The sequence below is a fragment of the Mobula hypostoma genome, chromosome 20 (assembly GCF_963921235.1).
Source record: "Mobula hypostoma chromosome 20, sMobHyp1.1, whole genome shotgun sequence".
In the NCBI taxonomy this organism is placed as follows: domain Eukaryota; kingdom Metazoa; phylum Chordata; class Chondrichthyes; order Myliobatiformes; family Myliobatidae; genus Mobula; species Mobula hypostoma.
In genome coordinates, this window is record NC_086116.1 from 10505991 (window position 1) to 10524007 (window position 18017).

At 43.5% G+C, this 18017-nt stretch overlaps 1 protein-coding gene across 2 annotated transcripts in view; it reads left to right on the forward strand.

Annotated features, from left to right (window-relative positions):
- Positions 1-18017, forward strand: part of gys2 (glycogen synthase 2) — an 83311-nt gene that overhangs the window by 22342 nt on the left and 42952 nt on the right. For both annotated transcript variants that reach the window (XM_063072383.1, XM_063072384.1), the window contains exon 5: positions 10585-10729. In XM_063072383.1, the coding sequence (XP_062928453.1) occupies positions 10585-10729 (145 nt within the window). The remainder of the gene's footprint in view (positions 1-10584; positions 10730-18017) is intronic.

Here is an 18017-nt window from a genome sequence, read left to right on the forward strand (position 1 = left end):
TTCAGATTGGTCACTTGTACAATGTGCAAAGAGTGATTTATTTTATCAAACATGGGACTGAATAGTTTCTACACTAAGCTAAGTATGTTCGTTACCTGGCGCTGATGAGCATTGAAGTGTTTTTTTAAAAAGTTTGTTAGGATGGATGTAGAGAAATATCCTTTTGAGTAAAAAAAAGAAAACAACAGGAATTCTGCAGATGCTGGAAATTCAAGCAACACACATCAAAGTTGCTGGTGAACGCAGCAGGCCAGGCAGCATCTCTAGGAAGGGGTACAGTCGACGTTTCAGGCCGAGACCCTTCCTCAGGACTAACTGAAGGAAGAGTGAGTAAGGGATTTGAAAGTTGGAGGGGGAGGGGGAGATCCAAAATGATAGAAGACGGGGAGGGATGGAGCCAAGAGCTGGACAAGTGATTGGCGAAGGGGATATGAGAGGATCATGGGACAGGAGGCCGAGAAAGACAAGGGGGGGGGAACCCAGAGGATGGGCAAGGGGTATAGTCAGAGGGATAGAGAGAGAAAAAGGAGAGAGAGAGAGAGAAAGAATTTGTGTATAAAAATAAATAACTGATGGGGTACCAGCGGGAGGTGGGGCATTAGCGGAAGTTAGAGAAGTCGATGTTCATGCCATCAGGTTGGAGGCTACCCAGACGGAATATAAGGTGTTGTTCCTCCAACCTGAGTGTGGCTTCATCTTTACAGTAGAGGAGGCCGTGGACAGACATGTCAGAATGGGAATGGGATGTGGAATTAAAATGTGTGGCCACTGGGAGATCCTGCTTTCTCTGGCGGACAGAGCATAGGTGTTCAGCAAAGCGGTCTCCCAGTCTGCGTCGGGTCTCGCCAATGTCCAGCTCTTGGCTCCATCCCTCCCCCTCCTGTCTTCTTCTATCATTTTGGATCTCCTCCCCCCCCCCCCCACTTTCAAATCTCTTACTAACTCTTCCTTCAGTTAGTCCTAAAGAAGGGTCTCGGCTCGAGACGTCGACTGTACCTCTTCCTAGAGATGCTGCCTGGCCTGCTGTGTTCACCAGCAACTTTGATGTGTGTTGGTTGAGTAAAAAAAGAGATTTGCTGGGATAGATGTGGAGAACTTAATTTCTTCGAGTAAATCAAAGTTCGGAGGCCCCATGTGCCTCCTAGGCACTAGGGGTTCAGACGACGACGATGATGAAATCAAAGTTCAAAGTACATAGGTCACTATATACTGTACTCTGCTGAGATTCACTTTCTTGTGGGCATTCCTTGTAACTAGGAAGAAACATGGGTCTATGAAAAACCACACACAACAAAGGTGGACAAATAACCAATGTGCGAAAGATAGCCTGCAAATATAAAAGGATTTTAAAAAAAACAATACGACATGACTAAGTAATAAATACTGAACATGAGCTGCAGAGTCTTTGAGAGTAAATCCATAGGTTGTGGAATCACTTCAGTGTTGGAGTGAGTGAAGCTATTCTCTCCAGTTCAAGAGTTTGCTGGTTGAGGAGAAACGACTGTTCCTGAACCTGTTGGTGTGGGAACTGCAGCTCCTTCCTGATGGCAGAAGGGAGAAAAGAGCAGGGCTCGGATGGTGGGGTTCCTTGATGGATACCGCATCTCTGCAGCAGCGTTCCTTTCAGATGTACTCAATGGTGGGGAGGGCTTTGCCCGTGATCGACTGGGCTGTATCCATTACTTTCTATAGGATTTTCCATTCAAGGGCATTGGTGTTTCCATACCATGCCATAGTGCAACCAGTCAGTATTTTTGCTAATGTGCATCAATAGAAATCTATCTAAGTTTTTGATATGCTGAATCTGTGCAAACTTCTAAGAAAGTAGAGGTTATTTTGTGCATTCTCTGTAATAGCAATTATGTGCTGAACCCGGGGCAGATCCTCTGAAATGATGACACTGAGAATTTAAAGTCGCTGAGCCTCTCCACCCCTGATGAGGACTGGCTCATGGACCTCCAGTTTTTCCCTCCTGTAGTCGATGATCAGCTCTTTTGGTTTGCTGACATTGAGTGAGAGGTTGTTTTTGTGGCACCATTCAGCCAGATTTTCCATCTCCCTTCTATATGCTGGTTGATTTGGCCAACGACAATGGGTTTGCCAGCTAACTTGAATATTGCATAGGAGCTGTACTTGGTCTCAGTCACAAGTATAAAATGAGTAGAGCAGGGGGCTAAGCACACAGCCTTTTAGTGTACCTGTGTTGATGGTGATTGTAGATATGTTTTTGCCAATCCGAACCGACTGGGGGTCGCAAGTGAGAAAATCGCAGATTCAGTTGTTTAAGGATATATTGAGGCCTCGGTCGTAGAGCTTGTTGGTTAGTTTTGAGGGAATGGTATTTTTTAATACAGAACTGTAGTCAATGAAGAACATCCTGATGTATGAATCTTCACTATCTAAATGTCCCAGGGTTGAGTGAAGAGCTACTGAGTTGGCGTTTGCTGTGGACCTGTTGTGATGGTAGGTGAACTGGAGTGGATCCAAGTCGCTCCTCAGTCAGAAGTTGCTATGTTTCACCCCCAACCCCTCAAAGATCTTTACCACAAGGAAGTAACCAAGATCAAGGGAACATGAGCATAGAATTGGAGCGAACATCAGAAATTACTTTTCATAAAGGAAAGTAAAATGTATACAACTTTGTCTTTTGACAATATCGCTGACAGATGTTGATGTCAGCTGAAAGGTTCAGCCCTACAGGAAAGGGCTATGGTGAATTATAAATGTGTCCTAAATTAAATGTAGGCACAAGAGCTCAGTCTAGAATGGATTGAATATCTGTTTAAGTATTCTCCAAAGATAATCAATCGGTGTACGTCTACAATCTCCTGAATAAATTGTTCTGTTTTTTTCTTCCATCCATGAATTCTGCTTCATTCTGAATTTTTATTTTGTCTGAAATGAGTTTTCAGTCCACTGTCTGTGCTGACCATCTGGCTCCTATTTACATTAATCCCATTTTTTGATTTTGTCCCTATCAGCTCTCCCCACACTCATCCCAAAAACTAGGGACAATTAATATGGTGCGGGCCAAAAGAAAACTGGACATCTAATCCTGCAGTGTTGTGAAAAGCACAAACACAGAAATGCTGGAAAATGCAATATAACAAACCACTGGGTATACTCTGCGGGTCGGGCAGCATTTATGGAGAGAGGAACACAACTGAAGTTTTGGATCAATAGGACTGGGGGGAAATGGGAAAAAATTGTTTAGAATTGCGAAGAAGCATTAGTGGTAACAGGGGAGTGTCTGGGATAAGACAGAGACTGTAGTTATTCAGTTGACACAATTGCATTTGGTGTGTCCAAAGAATTGTTGCTGTGGAAATAATTATAGATAACACTTAGTCAAAAGGTAAACTGATGTGAGAGCCAGGCAGACGTCCCACCTCTCCTGGAAGTTCTGGGAGTCTCCCGCATATCAATAGTGGCTCCCTGACGCCCAGAAATTATGTACAATATCACGGAAAATCGATTTTTTTTGAGAAAAAGAGGGAGAGCAAGCATCCTGATTGGTCTCTCTTCATGCTAAGAGTGGTCCCCAACCATGGGCCACGAGGAAACAATATAATTTGGTGATATGAAACAATATGAGTCAGCTGCACCTTTCCTCATTCCCTGTCATGCACTGTTGAACGAACACAAGCGAGGTCATTACCCGCGCGTCATCTATGTCAGCGCGGGAAGATCAATTCCTCGAGCTTGCAAATGACGACTGGCTGAAAAGTTTGTTTGACATAACATCTCTGCCAGCATTCTGGATGAAAGTCAAGGCTGAATATCCTGAGATAGCCACGGAAGCACTGAAAACGTTGCTTCCATTTCCAACATCGTATCGCCGCAAAGCGGCGTTTTCACCAACGAATGCAACAAAAACTGAATTGCGGAATAGACTGGACATATGAAAACCCTCTTCGAGTATCGCTGTCTCCCATCACCCCTCGATAGGACCGTGTTGTCGCAGGAAAACAAGCCCAGGGCTCCCACTGATTCAACGATATTGGTGTGTTGCAATGATTTTATATGTTCATATGGGGAAAATATGCGCTGTGTTTAATATCCAAACATTACTTAAAATGTTATGATGCTATTGACTTATCACTATATTCATGTGAGGAAAATATGAGGAAAATATGCCCTGTGTTTAATCGGCCGGTCCGAAAGAATATTGTCAATATTAAATCGGCACGCGGTGCAAAAAAGGTTGGGGACCCCTGTAGACTTGCTTAAAGTTGTAATAGAATAAACATGATAATATAAGTACGTATTTTAATGTCACATTTTCTGTATATACCCAACTTGGTTTACAGATCAGACAAAATCACTAAACAAAGAATTACATACACCCTTGGAGGTTGACTGGGGTGGGGCGTTGGGGAGGGTGGAATATGGGGTTGCAGGGGGTCGGGGTGCTACCTCCCTGAAATGAGTTTTTGCAGGGTGGGATGTCTGGCCAGGTGAAACACAAAAATGGAAACCCCACTGGAGAGAAGAGCTGTACTTCAATATTTGATTTTCTGGAAGGCAAGATGCAGAGAATTTGTAATTGAAAAGCAAAAATAAACATTGCTATTGAAGGATCTTGGTTTAGCATGTTAACCTTGTTCCTCCCACCTCAGGAACCGCCTGCCCTGCTGAGTGCTGAGTATCTCTGGTATTTTCATAAAGCAGGTAGATTTACTTTGCAGGGAAAATCCTGTGTCCTTTATTGCTGAGCCTTCACCCATGGACCAGTGTTGTGGAAAGGTAATGTTACATTACACAGGATAATCCAGATACCTTTGGAATGGCGTGCCCTTTCTCTGTAAAGAGAACTCTGGTTGAGTTCATTGGTGGCTAGTTCTGTTGGGGAAACGATGTGTGCTACGGTAGAGATGTGAGAGTTCAGTATATGAATAAAACTCCTGGGATGCAGGGAGCTGGAGTAAGATCCTGTTCCAGATTAAAGCTACGCTAGTTCCCTTTGGTTGATCTGTATGCAAGTCAACCATGGTGCTGCTTTTAAATTTTGTATGCGTGATGGCCGAAAGCTGGAATGAGAACTTTGATATGGCAAGGCTCAATAGGTAATGCTGTGGAGAGGCCAAGTTAAACTGTCAAGGTGGATGAGAATCTGCCAAGATTTGGTTTGATGTGAGGCAGAATTGGAAGCCAAAATTTGGGAGATGCATGAGACTGACCATGAATTAGACAAAAATAATTTGGATAGTTCCTAATGATTTACTTCAAAACAATCAATTCAGTGTTTAATGCAATTGAATTGCAGTGATGATTGACACACAAATGTAAGGAATCTTAGCTTTTAGTCAAAAACAGCTTAAGGAAGGTACTTGCCTATTTCCAAATCATTGGTCTGTCCATTCCTTGCTTATTCGTGTGCTTATCTGTGTTGTTTCTCTCCACGCCTTGTGGTGCATCAGGCAGCAACCGTGCCATTTCTTCAGCATTTTGTCTTTTTTTTAAAAAAAAAACAAGACAGAGTTGCTAGCTTACTGCTCATGCACAGATAAAAGCATGCAATGAGCAAGCCAGACTTGAACCTGGGACCACTCTCCTCAAAGTCTGGTGCTGATGCCACTACACCACCGGCCAGCTATATGTGCCTATCTAACAGCCTCTAAAATATCTTTCCTGTTTCCACACTAGCCTGGCAGTCCCTTCCACGCACTCTGTACAGTAAAATTTAAAAAATTACCTTGCTCACCTTCTAAAATCTCCCCTTCTCAACTTTAATGAATGTCCTCTAGTGCTTGTCATTTCTATCCAGGAAAAAATATTCTGACTGTTCTTCCTATCTCTGGCTCTCAAAATTTTATAAATTCTCGCAGGTCCTCCCCTCTGACTTCATTCCAGAAAAAAGCAACCCTGGTTTGTCCAGCATTTCCTTGTAGCTCAGGCCCTCTAATCCTGGCAGCACCCTGGTAAACCTCTTCTGCACCTTTTCTGAAGCCTCCACTTCCTTCCTGTAAATGGGTGAGTAATGAGCAGTAAGACAATTCATAAACATCAATTCTGCAGATGCTAGAAATCCATTTACATTTACATCGGTGGTGCGTAAGTGGAGCAGGTCAAAAGCTTTAAGTTCCTCGGGGTCAATATCACAAATGACCTGACTTGGTCCAACCAAGCAGAGTCCACTGCCAAGAAGGCCCACCAGCACCTTTACTTCCGGAGGAAGCTAAGGAAATTTGGCCTGTCCCCTAAAACCCTCACTAATTTTTTTATAGATGCACCATAGAAAGCATTCTTCTGGGGTGCATCACAACCTGGTATGGAAGTTGTCCTGTCCAAGACTGAAAGAAGCTGCAGAAGATCACGAACACAGCCCAGCACATCACACAAACCAATCTTCCATCCTTGGACTCACTTTACACCGCACGCTGTCGGAGCAGTGCTGCCAGGATAATCAAGGACACAACCCACCCAGCCAACACACTTTTTGTCCCTCTTCCCTCTGGGAGAAGGCTCAGGAGCTTGAAGAATCATACGGCCAGATTTGGGAACAGCTTCTTTCCAGCTGTGATAAGACTGCTGAACAGATCCTGACCCGGATCTGGGCCATACCCTCCAAATATCCGGATCTGTGTCTCAGTTTTTTTTTGCACTACTTTACTTTCCCTTTTCTATTTATGATTTGTAATTTAAATTTTTAATATTTATTATCGATTTGTAGTCCAGGGAACACAAAGAGCAGAATCAAATATTGCTGTGATGATTGTATGCTCTAGTATCAATCGTTTGGTGACAATAAAGTATAATCCAAATAAACACAATGCTGGAGGAACTCCGCAGGTCAAGCAGTATCCATGGAAATGAACAAACAGTTGACATTTCAGGCTGAGGCCCGTCTTCAGGACTGGACAATTCAGAACACTCTTTCTTGCTGCAGTTTCAAGTATTCAGGTTTGGAGATGGCAGAAATATTCGGGAGTGAAAATGAAATTATTTCACTACTTTGTTAGGAATTAGAGTTCAATACTTCACGCAAGGGATGATATTTTTATATTTTAAAAAATGTGATCAAGTATAAGAAGAGACATAAAATAAATATTGACAAGTAAAGTTAAAGGACAAAGGTAATTCAAGAGCAGGAAGTTAATAAATGAAAGATTGCAGCTGAATAGGGCAAATGTTGATGTGTGAAGGTGAATATAGTCAGAATTCTCCTAGTTTCACTTGATATCCATTACTTTATGGTAATAATGAATGATTTATGTTTTTAAGAAATCTGTCTCTGGACTTGGGCCTGAGTTAAGTATATGGCAGGCTCTATATTGTATCTATGGTACACAACTTTGGAGGGCAGGTGGCAGGAGGTGCTTGTGCTAAGTGAGAATCTGCAATCTAGTTTCTGGAGACTTGTCCTTGGAAGGTGAGTATGTGGAAGTTGGGGAGAGTCCTGATGAATCGACTCTCAGTGGCCACTTTAGGTACACCTGGACACCTTGTTAATGTGGCTGCAACCTGATGCATGAAAGCATGTGCACATGGTCAAAAGATGCAACATCAGAACGGGAAAGATTTAAGTGACTTTGGCTGTGGAATGATAGGTGGTGCCAGACAGGGTAGTTTGAGTACCTCAAACTACTGATCCCCAGGGTTTTTCACACAGTCTCTAGAGCTTAGGGAGTGGAGCGAAAAGCAAATAAAAACATCTACTGAATGGCAGTTCAGTGGGTGAAAACGCCTTGTTATTGAGAGTGGTCAGCGGAGAAGGGCCAGACGAGTTCAAACTGGCAAAGTGACAATAACTCAAATAACTATGCGTTACAACAGGTGTGCAGTAGGGCATCTCTGAACACATCAAACCCTGAAGTGAATAGACTACAGCAGCAGAAGACAGGAACATACACTCAGTGGTTATTTTATTAGGTACAGGAGGTGCCAAATAAAGTGGTCACTCAGGCTACGTCCACACTACGCCGGGTAATTTTGAAAACGCCAGTTTCAAGTAAAAATGACGGGTGTCCTCACTAAGCTTTTTTCAATATATCTCTGTCCACATTAGACGGATATTTGGGCAAATCTCCTGGGCATGCACAGGACACACAGAAAACAAGCGAAGAGGAAACGGTATACTTCGTGCGTGATTGACAAGTTACAGAGTAGAAAAACTTAAAAGGAATTGCTGTTGGCTCTCGCACAGAAGGACTTAAAACTCAAATAAAAAAAAAACAAACAAACACTGGAGCGTATGGAAGCAACTGACAGGGAGTTCACGGACAGTATGACCCGGCTGACAACGACCATTAGAAAAACTGACTAAATCTGCATTAATAAAGCACCTTGTTAAATGTTTTAAACATGTCTGCATCAGTGTTGTCTTGTATTTCCATACAATACAGGCTGTTACACATCTATTGTCAGAGAAGTACTTGCATAAATAGGTAAATCTTCTTGGTTCTTGATCCTCCAAAATATTCCGCATGGAATTTAAACTGGAGGTGGTGGAGGGTGTGTTCTGTCCTTGCCTTCATACAAACAAGGACAGAAAACAGGACAAAGTGAGTATACTTATTTATTCAGTAAGCTATGGGTCGAAGTATTTGGTGAGTACTTTTCTAACCCTTCGGGCTCCAGTCTCATTGCCGTCTGTTCTGAAATTGTTAGGTTCTGCGAAGCGCAGAATCAAATATCGCTGTGATGATTGTACGCTGTAGGATCAATTGTTTGGCAAAAGTAATAATAATAAGAAGAAGAAAACAATGAAATGCAGCACTGCCACCATCTGTTCCGGCACGTTATGACAGCGGTTTTAAAAAGCTCCATTTACCATGTCCATGCTGCAACGGATATTAGGCGTTTGCAGATTTATTCACTCTGGAGACCATTTCTGAAAATCTCCGTTTTCGGGGGATGAAAACGCCGTTTTAGTGTGGACAGAGGGTCAAAACGAAGAGAAAAGGCTTCGTTTTCAAAATTATCCAGCGTAGTGTGGACATAGCCTCAGTGTGAAGTGAAGTTCTGATAAATATCCTATAAAATAATAGGAACAGGTTTATTATTTCATGTATCGAGATGCAGTGAAAAGTTTGTCTTGCATATTATTCATACAGATCAGATTATTGTAGTGCATTGAGGTAGGAAAAGGTAAAACAATAACAGTGCTGGAGAAAGCTACAGAGTGGGTGCAGTGTAGGTAAACGATAAGGTACAAGATCATAATGAAGTTGATTGGACTTGACCTCATAATTTAAAGTACTAGCGTACTATTTAATAGTCTTATAACAGTGGGGTTGATTTTACAGTAATATAAATAAGATGTAAGAGCATAATTAGACTGCTCTGCAATTTAATCATGGTCAATTTCTTTCCCTCAATCCCATTCACAAACATGCTGTGAAATTATCTTGTGGCAGCAATAGAATGCAATACATAAGATGTACTATAAATTACAGTAAGAAATGCATATAGGCTGAAGTGAATTTCTTTCAATGGACGAGTCTGAGTGGCGGTGTATTGAAGTGTGTGTAATTGAAGACCCTGAAAAGAGCAGATTGAAAGGACAGGTTTACTTTGGCAGTGTCAATAGTGGGGGGTTATAAAGGAATTGGGGAGGAGGTGAGACAAAACAATGTTGCCCCAGAAATGATTGAGGGTCTGGATGATGTGTGATGGGGACTGAGTTCATTTGAGTAGAACTTGAAATGTAGCAATCCCTACAAGGCGGTGGGAAAAATGGTCAAAGGAAATTCATTGTCAAAGTACATGTGTCACCATGTACTACACTGAGATTAATTTTCTGGGAGGGGAAAAAAGCCTGAGAAGAAACTCTGCCTGACATTTTATTTTTAATCAGCTGACATTCCCACAAAGGAGAAATTGTTTCTTTGTTTTGTTTTTTAAAAAATCTGTGCACCTAAAAGCTGTCAACAAAGTAGTCATTTCTTTAATAGTAATCTTGTAATTTTTTTTAGTAAGCTTGTGCTAAATTGCTCGATGTTTCCGGAAAGATTGGAACAGAGTGCATCCTTACCAGAATTGGTGCTTAAACCTCTCGTGCATGTTGTAAATTTGCATCTATCTCTTCACAGAATTTAAAATTAGTTTTATGTTTGTGCACATATAATGTTTGTCTCGGAAGTGAAGCGCTCAGACAGCCACTGGGCATTTAGTCTTGTCAAACTGTACTACATCTCTCAGCAGCTCCCATTAACATGGAAGACTCAGTGCCTTCTCCTTAAACCTGACATTTGTGGAATGCTCTGGCCTTTGGGAATCTGCCCATCAATGGAATTTAACAAGCAAACTATAATGGAAAATGGCTGTGTTCTGCTATTGGCCTTTTGGGCTTTGCTGACCTTTTTTTACAGTCAGGACAACCCCTTGTTAGGACATCTGATCTTGAAGTAAATGTTAGTTTGTCAAATCTGATTGTAATACATAATGGCTACAGAATTGTAAGTATAGATTCTAACAATGATCTTGTTTCATGATTTCTCAGTGATGAAAAGACAAATTCTTTGTATGGTATTGGTGTTTATTGGTTGGTGTGGAGTTGGAGGATGGAAGGGTCTGTTTTTACACTGTGTGGCTGAATAATTCTGAGCTTGTTCATTCCCACTTTCTCTGTTTTGGAAACAGTTTGATGTTGACAAGGAAGCAGGAGAAAGACAGATCTACCATCGGTACTGCATAGAAAGAGCAACAGCGCACTGTGCACACGTATTCACGACCGTCTCTGCCATCACCGCAATTGAAGCAGAGAACATGATCAAGAAAAAGCCAGGCAAGTTCCATGCTGGTCAATGAAGTCACCTCCTCCATCCCCATGTCTCACTAAAGCACTGGTTCCCAACTTTACTGAATGAATCTTATTTCTCACTCATTAAATCATGATTTTCCAGTGGCCAACCATCTTAATTTCTCTTCCCATTCCAAAGTGTTGATCCATGGCCGCCACTGCTGCCAGAGTGAGGCCACTCTCAGGTTAGAGAAACTAAACCCCAGTCTGTCTGGGTAGCCTCCAACCTGACGGCATGAATGTAGATTTCTCTAACTTCCAGTGATTTCTCCCTCCCGCCCTTTTTCCCTCATTTCCCAATTCTGGCTCCCCTCTTGCCCCTTTTTTTTCTACTGCCCATCACCACCTCTGGTGTTCCTCCCCTTTCTCCCATGGTCCACTCCACTTTCCTACCAGATCCCTCTTTCTTTAGCCCATTGCCTCTTCTTCCTATCACCTCCCAGCTTCTCATTTCGTTCCCACCTTCCGTCTCACCTGGTTTCACCGATCATTTGCCAGCTTGTTCTCCTTCCCCTCCCTTTTCATATTCTGGTTTCTTACCCTTCCTTTCCAGTTCTGATGACGGGTCTCAGCCCAAAACATCGACTCCACAGGCGCTGCCTGACTTGCTAAGTTCCTCTGGCATTTTGTGTTTGTTGCCTCTGGATCTCCAGCTTCCGCAAAATCTTTCTTTCTTTCTTTCTTTTTAATCATTTGATGCAACCATTCACTGTGCACCTTAAATGCCTGATGATGTCAGTGCCTGCACCTTTTAAAGGGCTGGGCCTGACCCTGGATTTCATGGGAATCTTGGAAACTCTGCAAGATATAATGTTAATGCAGCAGCCTCTGGGTTACACATGACGTAACTGTTTGCAAATTATCCCATACACCTTTAAAGCCTTTTGCAAGCTATTAATCATAATAAAATGTTTCCTGGTATGCATGAATGACTTTGTTCAGAATATATTCCACTAGTTTAATTGGGGTGAGTATTGACTGAAATAATTATAGCAAGTGTGTGTAGTGTGATATGAAAAGTGTTACAATAGAAAATAGATAATTGACCAGAACAGAACTCTTCTGTAACCTGGGAAATGGCTGTGCAATATACACATGCATTCTTTTTTTTTAACTTGTGAAGTTTTTAACCGTATTACCTCAAAGCTAATGGCCTCAGGTTTGGCCCTTCCCGTGAAAGGATCCAGTGCCCAAGGTTGGGATCCACTGCCCTAAACCAACTAAATTATGGGGATTATTATTATCTGCTCTGCTACTATAGAATAAAAGATTTCATTCCCATATTCATGATATTATAATCATATACAAGCTAAGACTTGTGTTTATATCGGTCCAATAGTTGTTCTGTGGCTTTACTTCTGAATCAGTTGTGAGAATCTTTATGGGGAAATGAAGAAATGTTGGAATATATGTGCACTAATAGAGAATTGTCTTCACAAATGTTAATTAAAGTAGGTGGATGTAGATTCAGCCACAATATATTTTTTAATAAACTGCCTCTAATAAATGGAACGAGGGAACTAACTGTTCATTGGAGTAGCAGATACAGATGTTTCAAGGTGCTTCTAAAATGCACTTAATCTTACTTTACATTAAACCAGCAGCTTATAGAATGAATATTCACACAATATGATCTACACATGAATGGAGCCAATCCCACCTCTCCAACCCCTACCTTAATAAAGATCCATAAACCTACTTCTCAACTTGATTTCTTTGTTTTTTTATTTATTAATTTCTGCAGTAATGTCATTTGTTGCCAGCAGACGATGCCCTAGTTTGCATAGGGTGGACAGTGGTGCCCACTTATCCTGTTATACAGTAATTCATCTTTCATTGCCTCCATCAGTTACTTAAAGATACTTTGTCTGCTCTTCTGAATCTTGCAGTGTTACTGTGTGAAGAACTGCCATATACTTCACCAGATCTGGCCCTTTATTAGTCTGAATTTGCATCCTTCATCTTTTTCTGGCATCCCTGTGCACATGCCTCTAAGACACTTTATACAATACAAGGTTAAGGATTCCAACCCTGTGCTTCTGATGTTAGGGATGATTCTGTATGATAAACACAAAGGAATCTGTAGATCCTGGAAGTCCAGACAAACACACAAAATGCTGAATAGATTCAGCAAGTCAGGCAGTATCTATAGAGAGGAATAAAGTCATGTTTTGAGCCAAGACCCTTCATCAGGGCTGAAAAGGAAGTGGGGGTGTGACAAAATACCAAGTTATCAGAAGATTGAGGCCAATAAGAAAGACAATGGGGGAACATTCAGAAATGTTAATGGGGGACGAGAGAGATTAACGAAAAGAGACACAGTTCCAAGTATTGTTTAGACCGGTTGCTTTGAACCTGAACTGTTTGAAGTTTGATGGACAGGCGATACCCCAGCAGGGGGATAAAAGGAACAGGTTCGCTAAGGCAAGGGACACACCACAACACCACGAGATAACGAGACCCTGGAAGTGCAGTGTGCCCCCACAAGTTGGTGGAAGTTTTGGAGATCTGGTCGCGGGACCAACTATAGACGCACAGGGTGAGAAGGTACAATCGGCGGGAACCTGGTGTGTGTCCACCCTTGCCTGGGTGCCGGGTTCACCGCAGAAGAACGATCGTATCCGGAACGGAGGGGTCACAGTCGGTGACCTCAGAAGACATTAAAAAGGGCTTGCGCCGAAAGCTAACTGCGAGGAATATCAAAGGTCTGTTGAATCCAATTTGAATATCAGCATTCGCTCTCTCTCTCTCCCCCCAACGGCACAACAGCGATTACTGCGAACTGAACTGAACTCTGTGTTACTTGAGACCGATCATTTTACCCCTAGACTGCGATAGAGCTTGATTGATCCTATTATCCTAGTTCTGTGTACATGTGTGTTTTATCATTGCTAACCCGTTGCATTTATATCCTTACTATTAGAGTACTGTGTTACTTATTTCTTTAATAAAACTTTCTTAGTTCCAGTAATCCAGACTCCAACTGAGTGATCCATTTCTGCTGGTTTGGCAACCCAGTTACGGGGTACATAACATAAGTGGGGTTCTTGTCCGCGATTTTGAACGCTAAATTTGGGACTGGGTAAATTGATTGGGTTAAAATTCCCGAAAGAAAGAAAAGGCAAACAGCAGAAATGGAGATTGAGGAATTTCTAAAGGCGCCGACCTTGGAGGCATTAGAGGATGCCAGGAAATCAGAATTAGCAGCTGTGGCCAAACGGTTGAATCTTTTTAAGGGGAAGTCGACCATGAGGAGAGAGGAGATGCACAGAGCTATCATAGAGCATTATGTGTCTAAAGGTGTGTTTCCCTAAGGGGAGCTGGAGGTGATATCTATGGGAAAACCTGGTGGAGACACAGTACAGGTGCAGATAGAAAAATTGAGACTTGAGCACGAGTTCCGGGTAAGACAGCTAGAACATGAAGAGAGAGAGAAACAGAATGGTGAGAGAGAGAGAGAGGCAGTTGGAGTGAGAAGAGAGGCAGTTGGAGAAACAGGGAAAGGGAATTTGAGCTGGAGAGGTTAAAGATGATGGCAGTGCAGGGGCCCATGCCGAACCAAGGTGGAGGGTTCAGGGCGACCCAGGAGGTTAGGCTGGTTCCCCCATTTGACGAGACCGATGTTGATCGGTACTTTCTCCATTTTGAAAAAGTTGCTGTAAGTCAGGACTGGCCGAGGGATAAGTGGGCTGTTTTGCTTCAGAGTGTACTGAAAGGAAAAGCCCAACAAGCTTACTCAGCTTTGTCTGCGGAAGATGCCCAGAGGTATGAGGTAGTGAAAGAGGCCATCCTCAGGATTTATGAGTTGGTCCTGGAGGCATACCGGCAGAGGTTCCGGAATGCGAGGAAGCAGTGGGGCCGCACGTATTTAGAGTTTGCCCGTGAGCTGCAGACATATTGTGAGCGTTGGTGCGCCTCGAAAGCCGTCAATGGGGATTATGACAGACTGCTACAGTTAATCCTGATTGAGCAGTTTAAAGGTTGTGTCCCTGATGGTATGAGACCCTACCTAGAGAAAGAGGCAGACAATTTAGCAGCAACTGCTAAGTTAGCGGATGAGCACGCATTAACACATAAAACGAAGTTTGCCCCGAGTAAAGGCTACCAGAAGGGTAGTCAGGATGGCAGGGAGAGTCCGTCAGAAAGTAAGCCGGGGACTAGTGAGAAGGATAAGGTAGACCGGGAGCAGTTTGGTAGGAAGTCTCCTGGGGTCGTATGCTATAATTGTGGGAAAGTCGGACACTTTCCGTCCAGGTGCTTTGCCCCAAAGAAGGAGACGGGGAAAGGAAAAACAGCGGTTCCGACTGGCTGTATTGAGCTGGTAAGCAAACTGCTAGGAGAGAAGAGGTCTGACAAAGTTCAGGAAGGGTGTGAGAGGTTTATCTCGGCCGGATTGGTGTCGGTGAAGGAGGGTTTAAACCCAGTTCCAGTACGGATCTGGAGAGACACGGGAGCATGTCAGTCATTGATATTAAAGAGTGTGTTAGACTTTAGTTCAGAGACCCAGACTGGGGAGGTCAGGGTCATAAAAGGCATTGGAAAAGGGACTGAAGCAGTACCTTTGCACCAGATACACCTAAAAAGCAACTTGGTCTCCGGACTGGTCACGATCGGGGTGAGGCACGAACTACCGATGAAAGACGTGGAGGTCTTACTTGGTAATGACCTCGCCGGGGGAAATGTGTTCTCTGCAGTAAAACTGACAAGTCAGCCTGCCAGGATTGAGGCCCCGCCCATGGACTCACAGGTTCATCCCGTTTGCGCAGTGACTCGGCGTATGTCCAGGAAGACTGCCGAAACTGATACAGCTCTAGCTGAGACGTTTCTACCAGCCTTGTACCAGGGGGAGGTAGAAAGTCAAAAGAAGGAGCGTAGTGGAACAGGAGGAAGTGAGGGAGCTGAGGCAGACTTAGCATTAGCCAGGAAGGAATTTGTACAGGCACAGGAGCGAGGCGAGGAGCTGATGGTTTTGGCAGAGACAGCTCTCTCTGAAGCAGAATTAAAAAGGGAGCCAGTGGGCTATTGTGTGGAGGAGGGAGTGCTAAGGAAGAAAGAGAGACCAAGTACCGTGCCCGCAGATGTGGAATGGGGGATGGTGCCAAAAATTTGTGGGGATGAGATTCTTAACCTGGCCCACAAGATACCCCTCGGTGGACATTTTGGGGGGAGGAAAACAGTCGGCGGAATCATGAAAGAGTTCTACTGGCCACACAAGAGGAAGGATGTTATTGACTATTGTAGACGTGAGTTAACACAGTTAGAGGCTATTAACATGTTAAAAGCTCACCACAATCAGAAAGCAGATCTAGCTGGTGATGCATTGAAAATTAATGAGGCTAGGGTGCCACCTGATAAGGGGAGGACCCATTTTGAAAAGATAAGTGTGGTGCTGACCAGATGGGAGAACTCTATTGTGTTGAACAACTTTGCTGATGGGTTCTCTCACTTAATCCCCGAACAAAGCGACCCGTTACGAGAGCTAATTAAACGGCACGCACACGTATGTCCGAATGTCCCGAGGCGATGCAAAGAGCTGGGACATGGTGTTGCTGTCACATCAGGTCAGCCTAGTGAGCAACACCCCTATAGAATGATTAATTCAGTGACAAAAGGGCTAAAGAACACAGAAGTGTATATTGGTGATGTTGTGGTCTGGAGTGACAAGTGGGAGAAGCACATTGTGGCAGTAGAGGAGTTGTTTAAACGGCTGTTTGAAGCCAACCTGACAGTGAACCTCGCAAAAAGTGAGTTTGGCCACGTGAAGGTCACTTATCTGGGATTTGTGGTAAAACGGGCAGCTGGCACCGATGCAAGTTAAGGTGCGGGCTATCTCTGACGTCCCCACCCCGACAGGCGAGAGCCCTGAGAAGGTTCTTGGAGATGGGGGGGGGGGTACTATAGGAAGTTTTGCAAGAACTTTGTGGATATTACCCACCCTCTTACTAAGCTCTTGCCAAAGAATGCTAAGTTGGTATGGGACGACCCTTGTTATCTTGGTCCGGGACGAAAACCACTGAGAAGTTACACTGATCACAATTCATTAATGTTTTTGGCCACTATGAAGTTTGCTAAGTTGGAGCCTGGTTTTAGAGGATTATTAAAATAACACATATAAAAGGAACGGAAAATGTGATTGCTGACTGTCTATCAAGGTGTTGGCAACTTAAAATTCTCTGTGTTAGCCAAATAGCTGATGAACATGTATATTTGTGTGTATCTAATAATGTATTCATGCCTATAATTTTTACCCCGGTAAAAATCCTTTGAAGGATAGGGGTATGTGACAAAATACCAAGTTATCAGAAGATTGAGGCCGATAAGAAAGACGATGGGGGAACATTCAGAAATGGGAGACGAGAGAAATTAACGAAAAGAGACGCAGTTCCGAGTATTGTTTAGACCGGTGGCTTTGAACCCTGAACTGTTTGAAGTTTGATGGACTGGCGATACCCCAGCAGGGGGATAAAAGGAACAGGTTCGCTAAGGCAAGAGACACACCATGACACCGCGAGATAACGAGACCCTGGAAGGGCGGTGTGCCCCCACAAGCTGGTGGAAGTTTTGGAGATCTGGTCGCGGGACCAACCATAGACGCACAGGGTGAGAAGGTACGATCGGCGGGAACCTGGTGTGTGTGTGTCCACCCTTGCCTGGGTGCCGGGTTCATCACAGAAGAACGATTGTATCCGGAACGGAGGGGTCACAGTCGGTGACCTCAGAAGACATTAAAAAGGGCTTGCGCCGAAAGCTAACTGCGAGGACTATCAAAGGTCTGTTGAATACGATTTGAATATCAGCATTCACTCTCTCTTTCTCTCCCCCCAACGGCACAACAGCGATTACTGCGAACTGAACTCTGTGTCACTTGAGACTGATCATTTTACCCCTAGACTGCGATAGAGCTTGATTGATCCTATTATCCCAGTTCTGTGTACATGTGTGTTTTATCATTGCTAACCCATTGCATTTATATCCTTACGCTTAGAGTACTGTGTTACTTATTTCTTTAATAAAACTTTCTTAGTTCCAGTAATCCAGACTCCAACTGAGTGGTCCATTTCTGCTGGTTTGGCAACCCAGTTACGGGGTACGTAACAGGGGAAGAAGCCAGAATAAGAGGGTGGTAGTGGTGACGGAGGATGAGTACAAGCTGGCAAGTGACGGGTGAGCGAGAAGATAAGTGGGTGAGGGAGGGGCTTTGAAGTTGAGAAGCTGGGAGGTGATGAGTGGAAAAGGTAAAGGGCTGAAGAAATCTTACAGAAAAGAATGGACC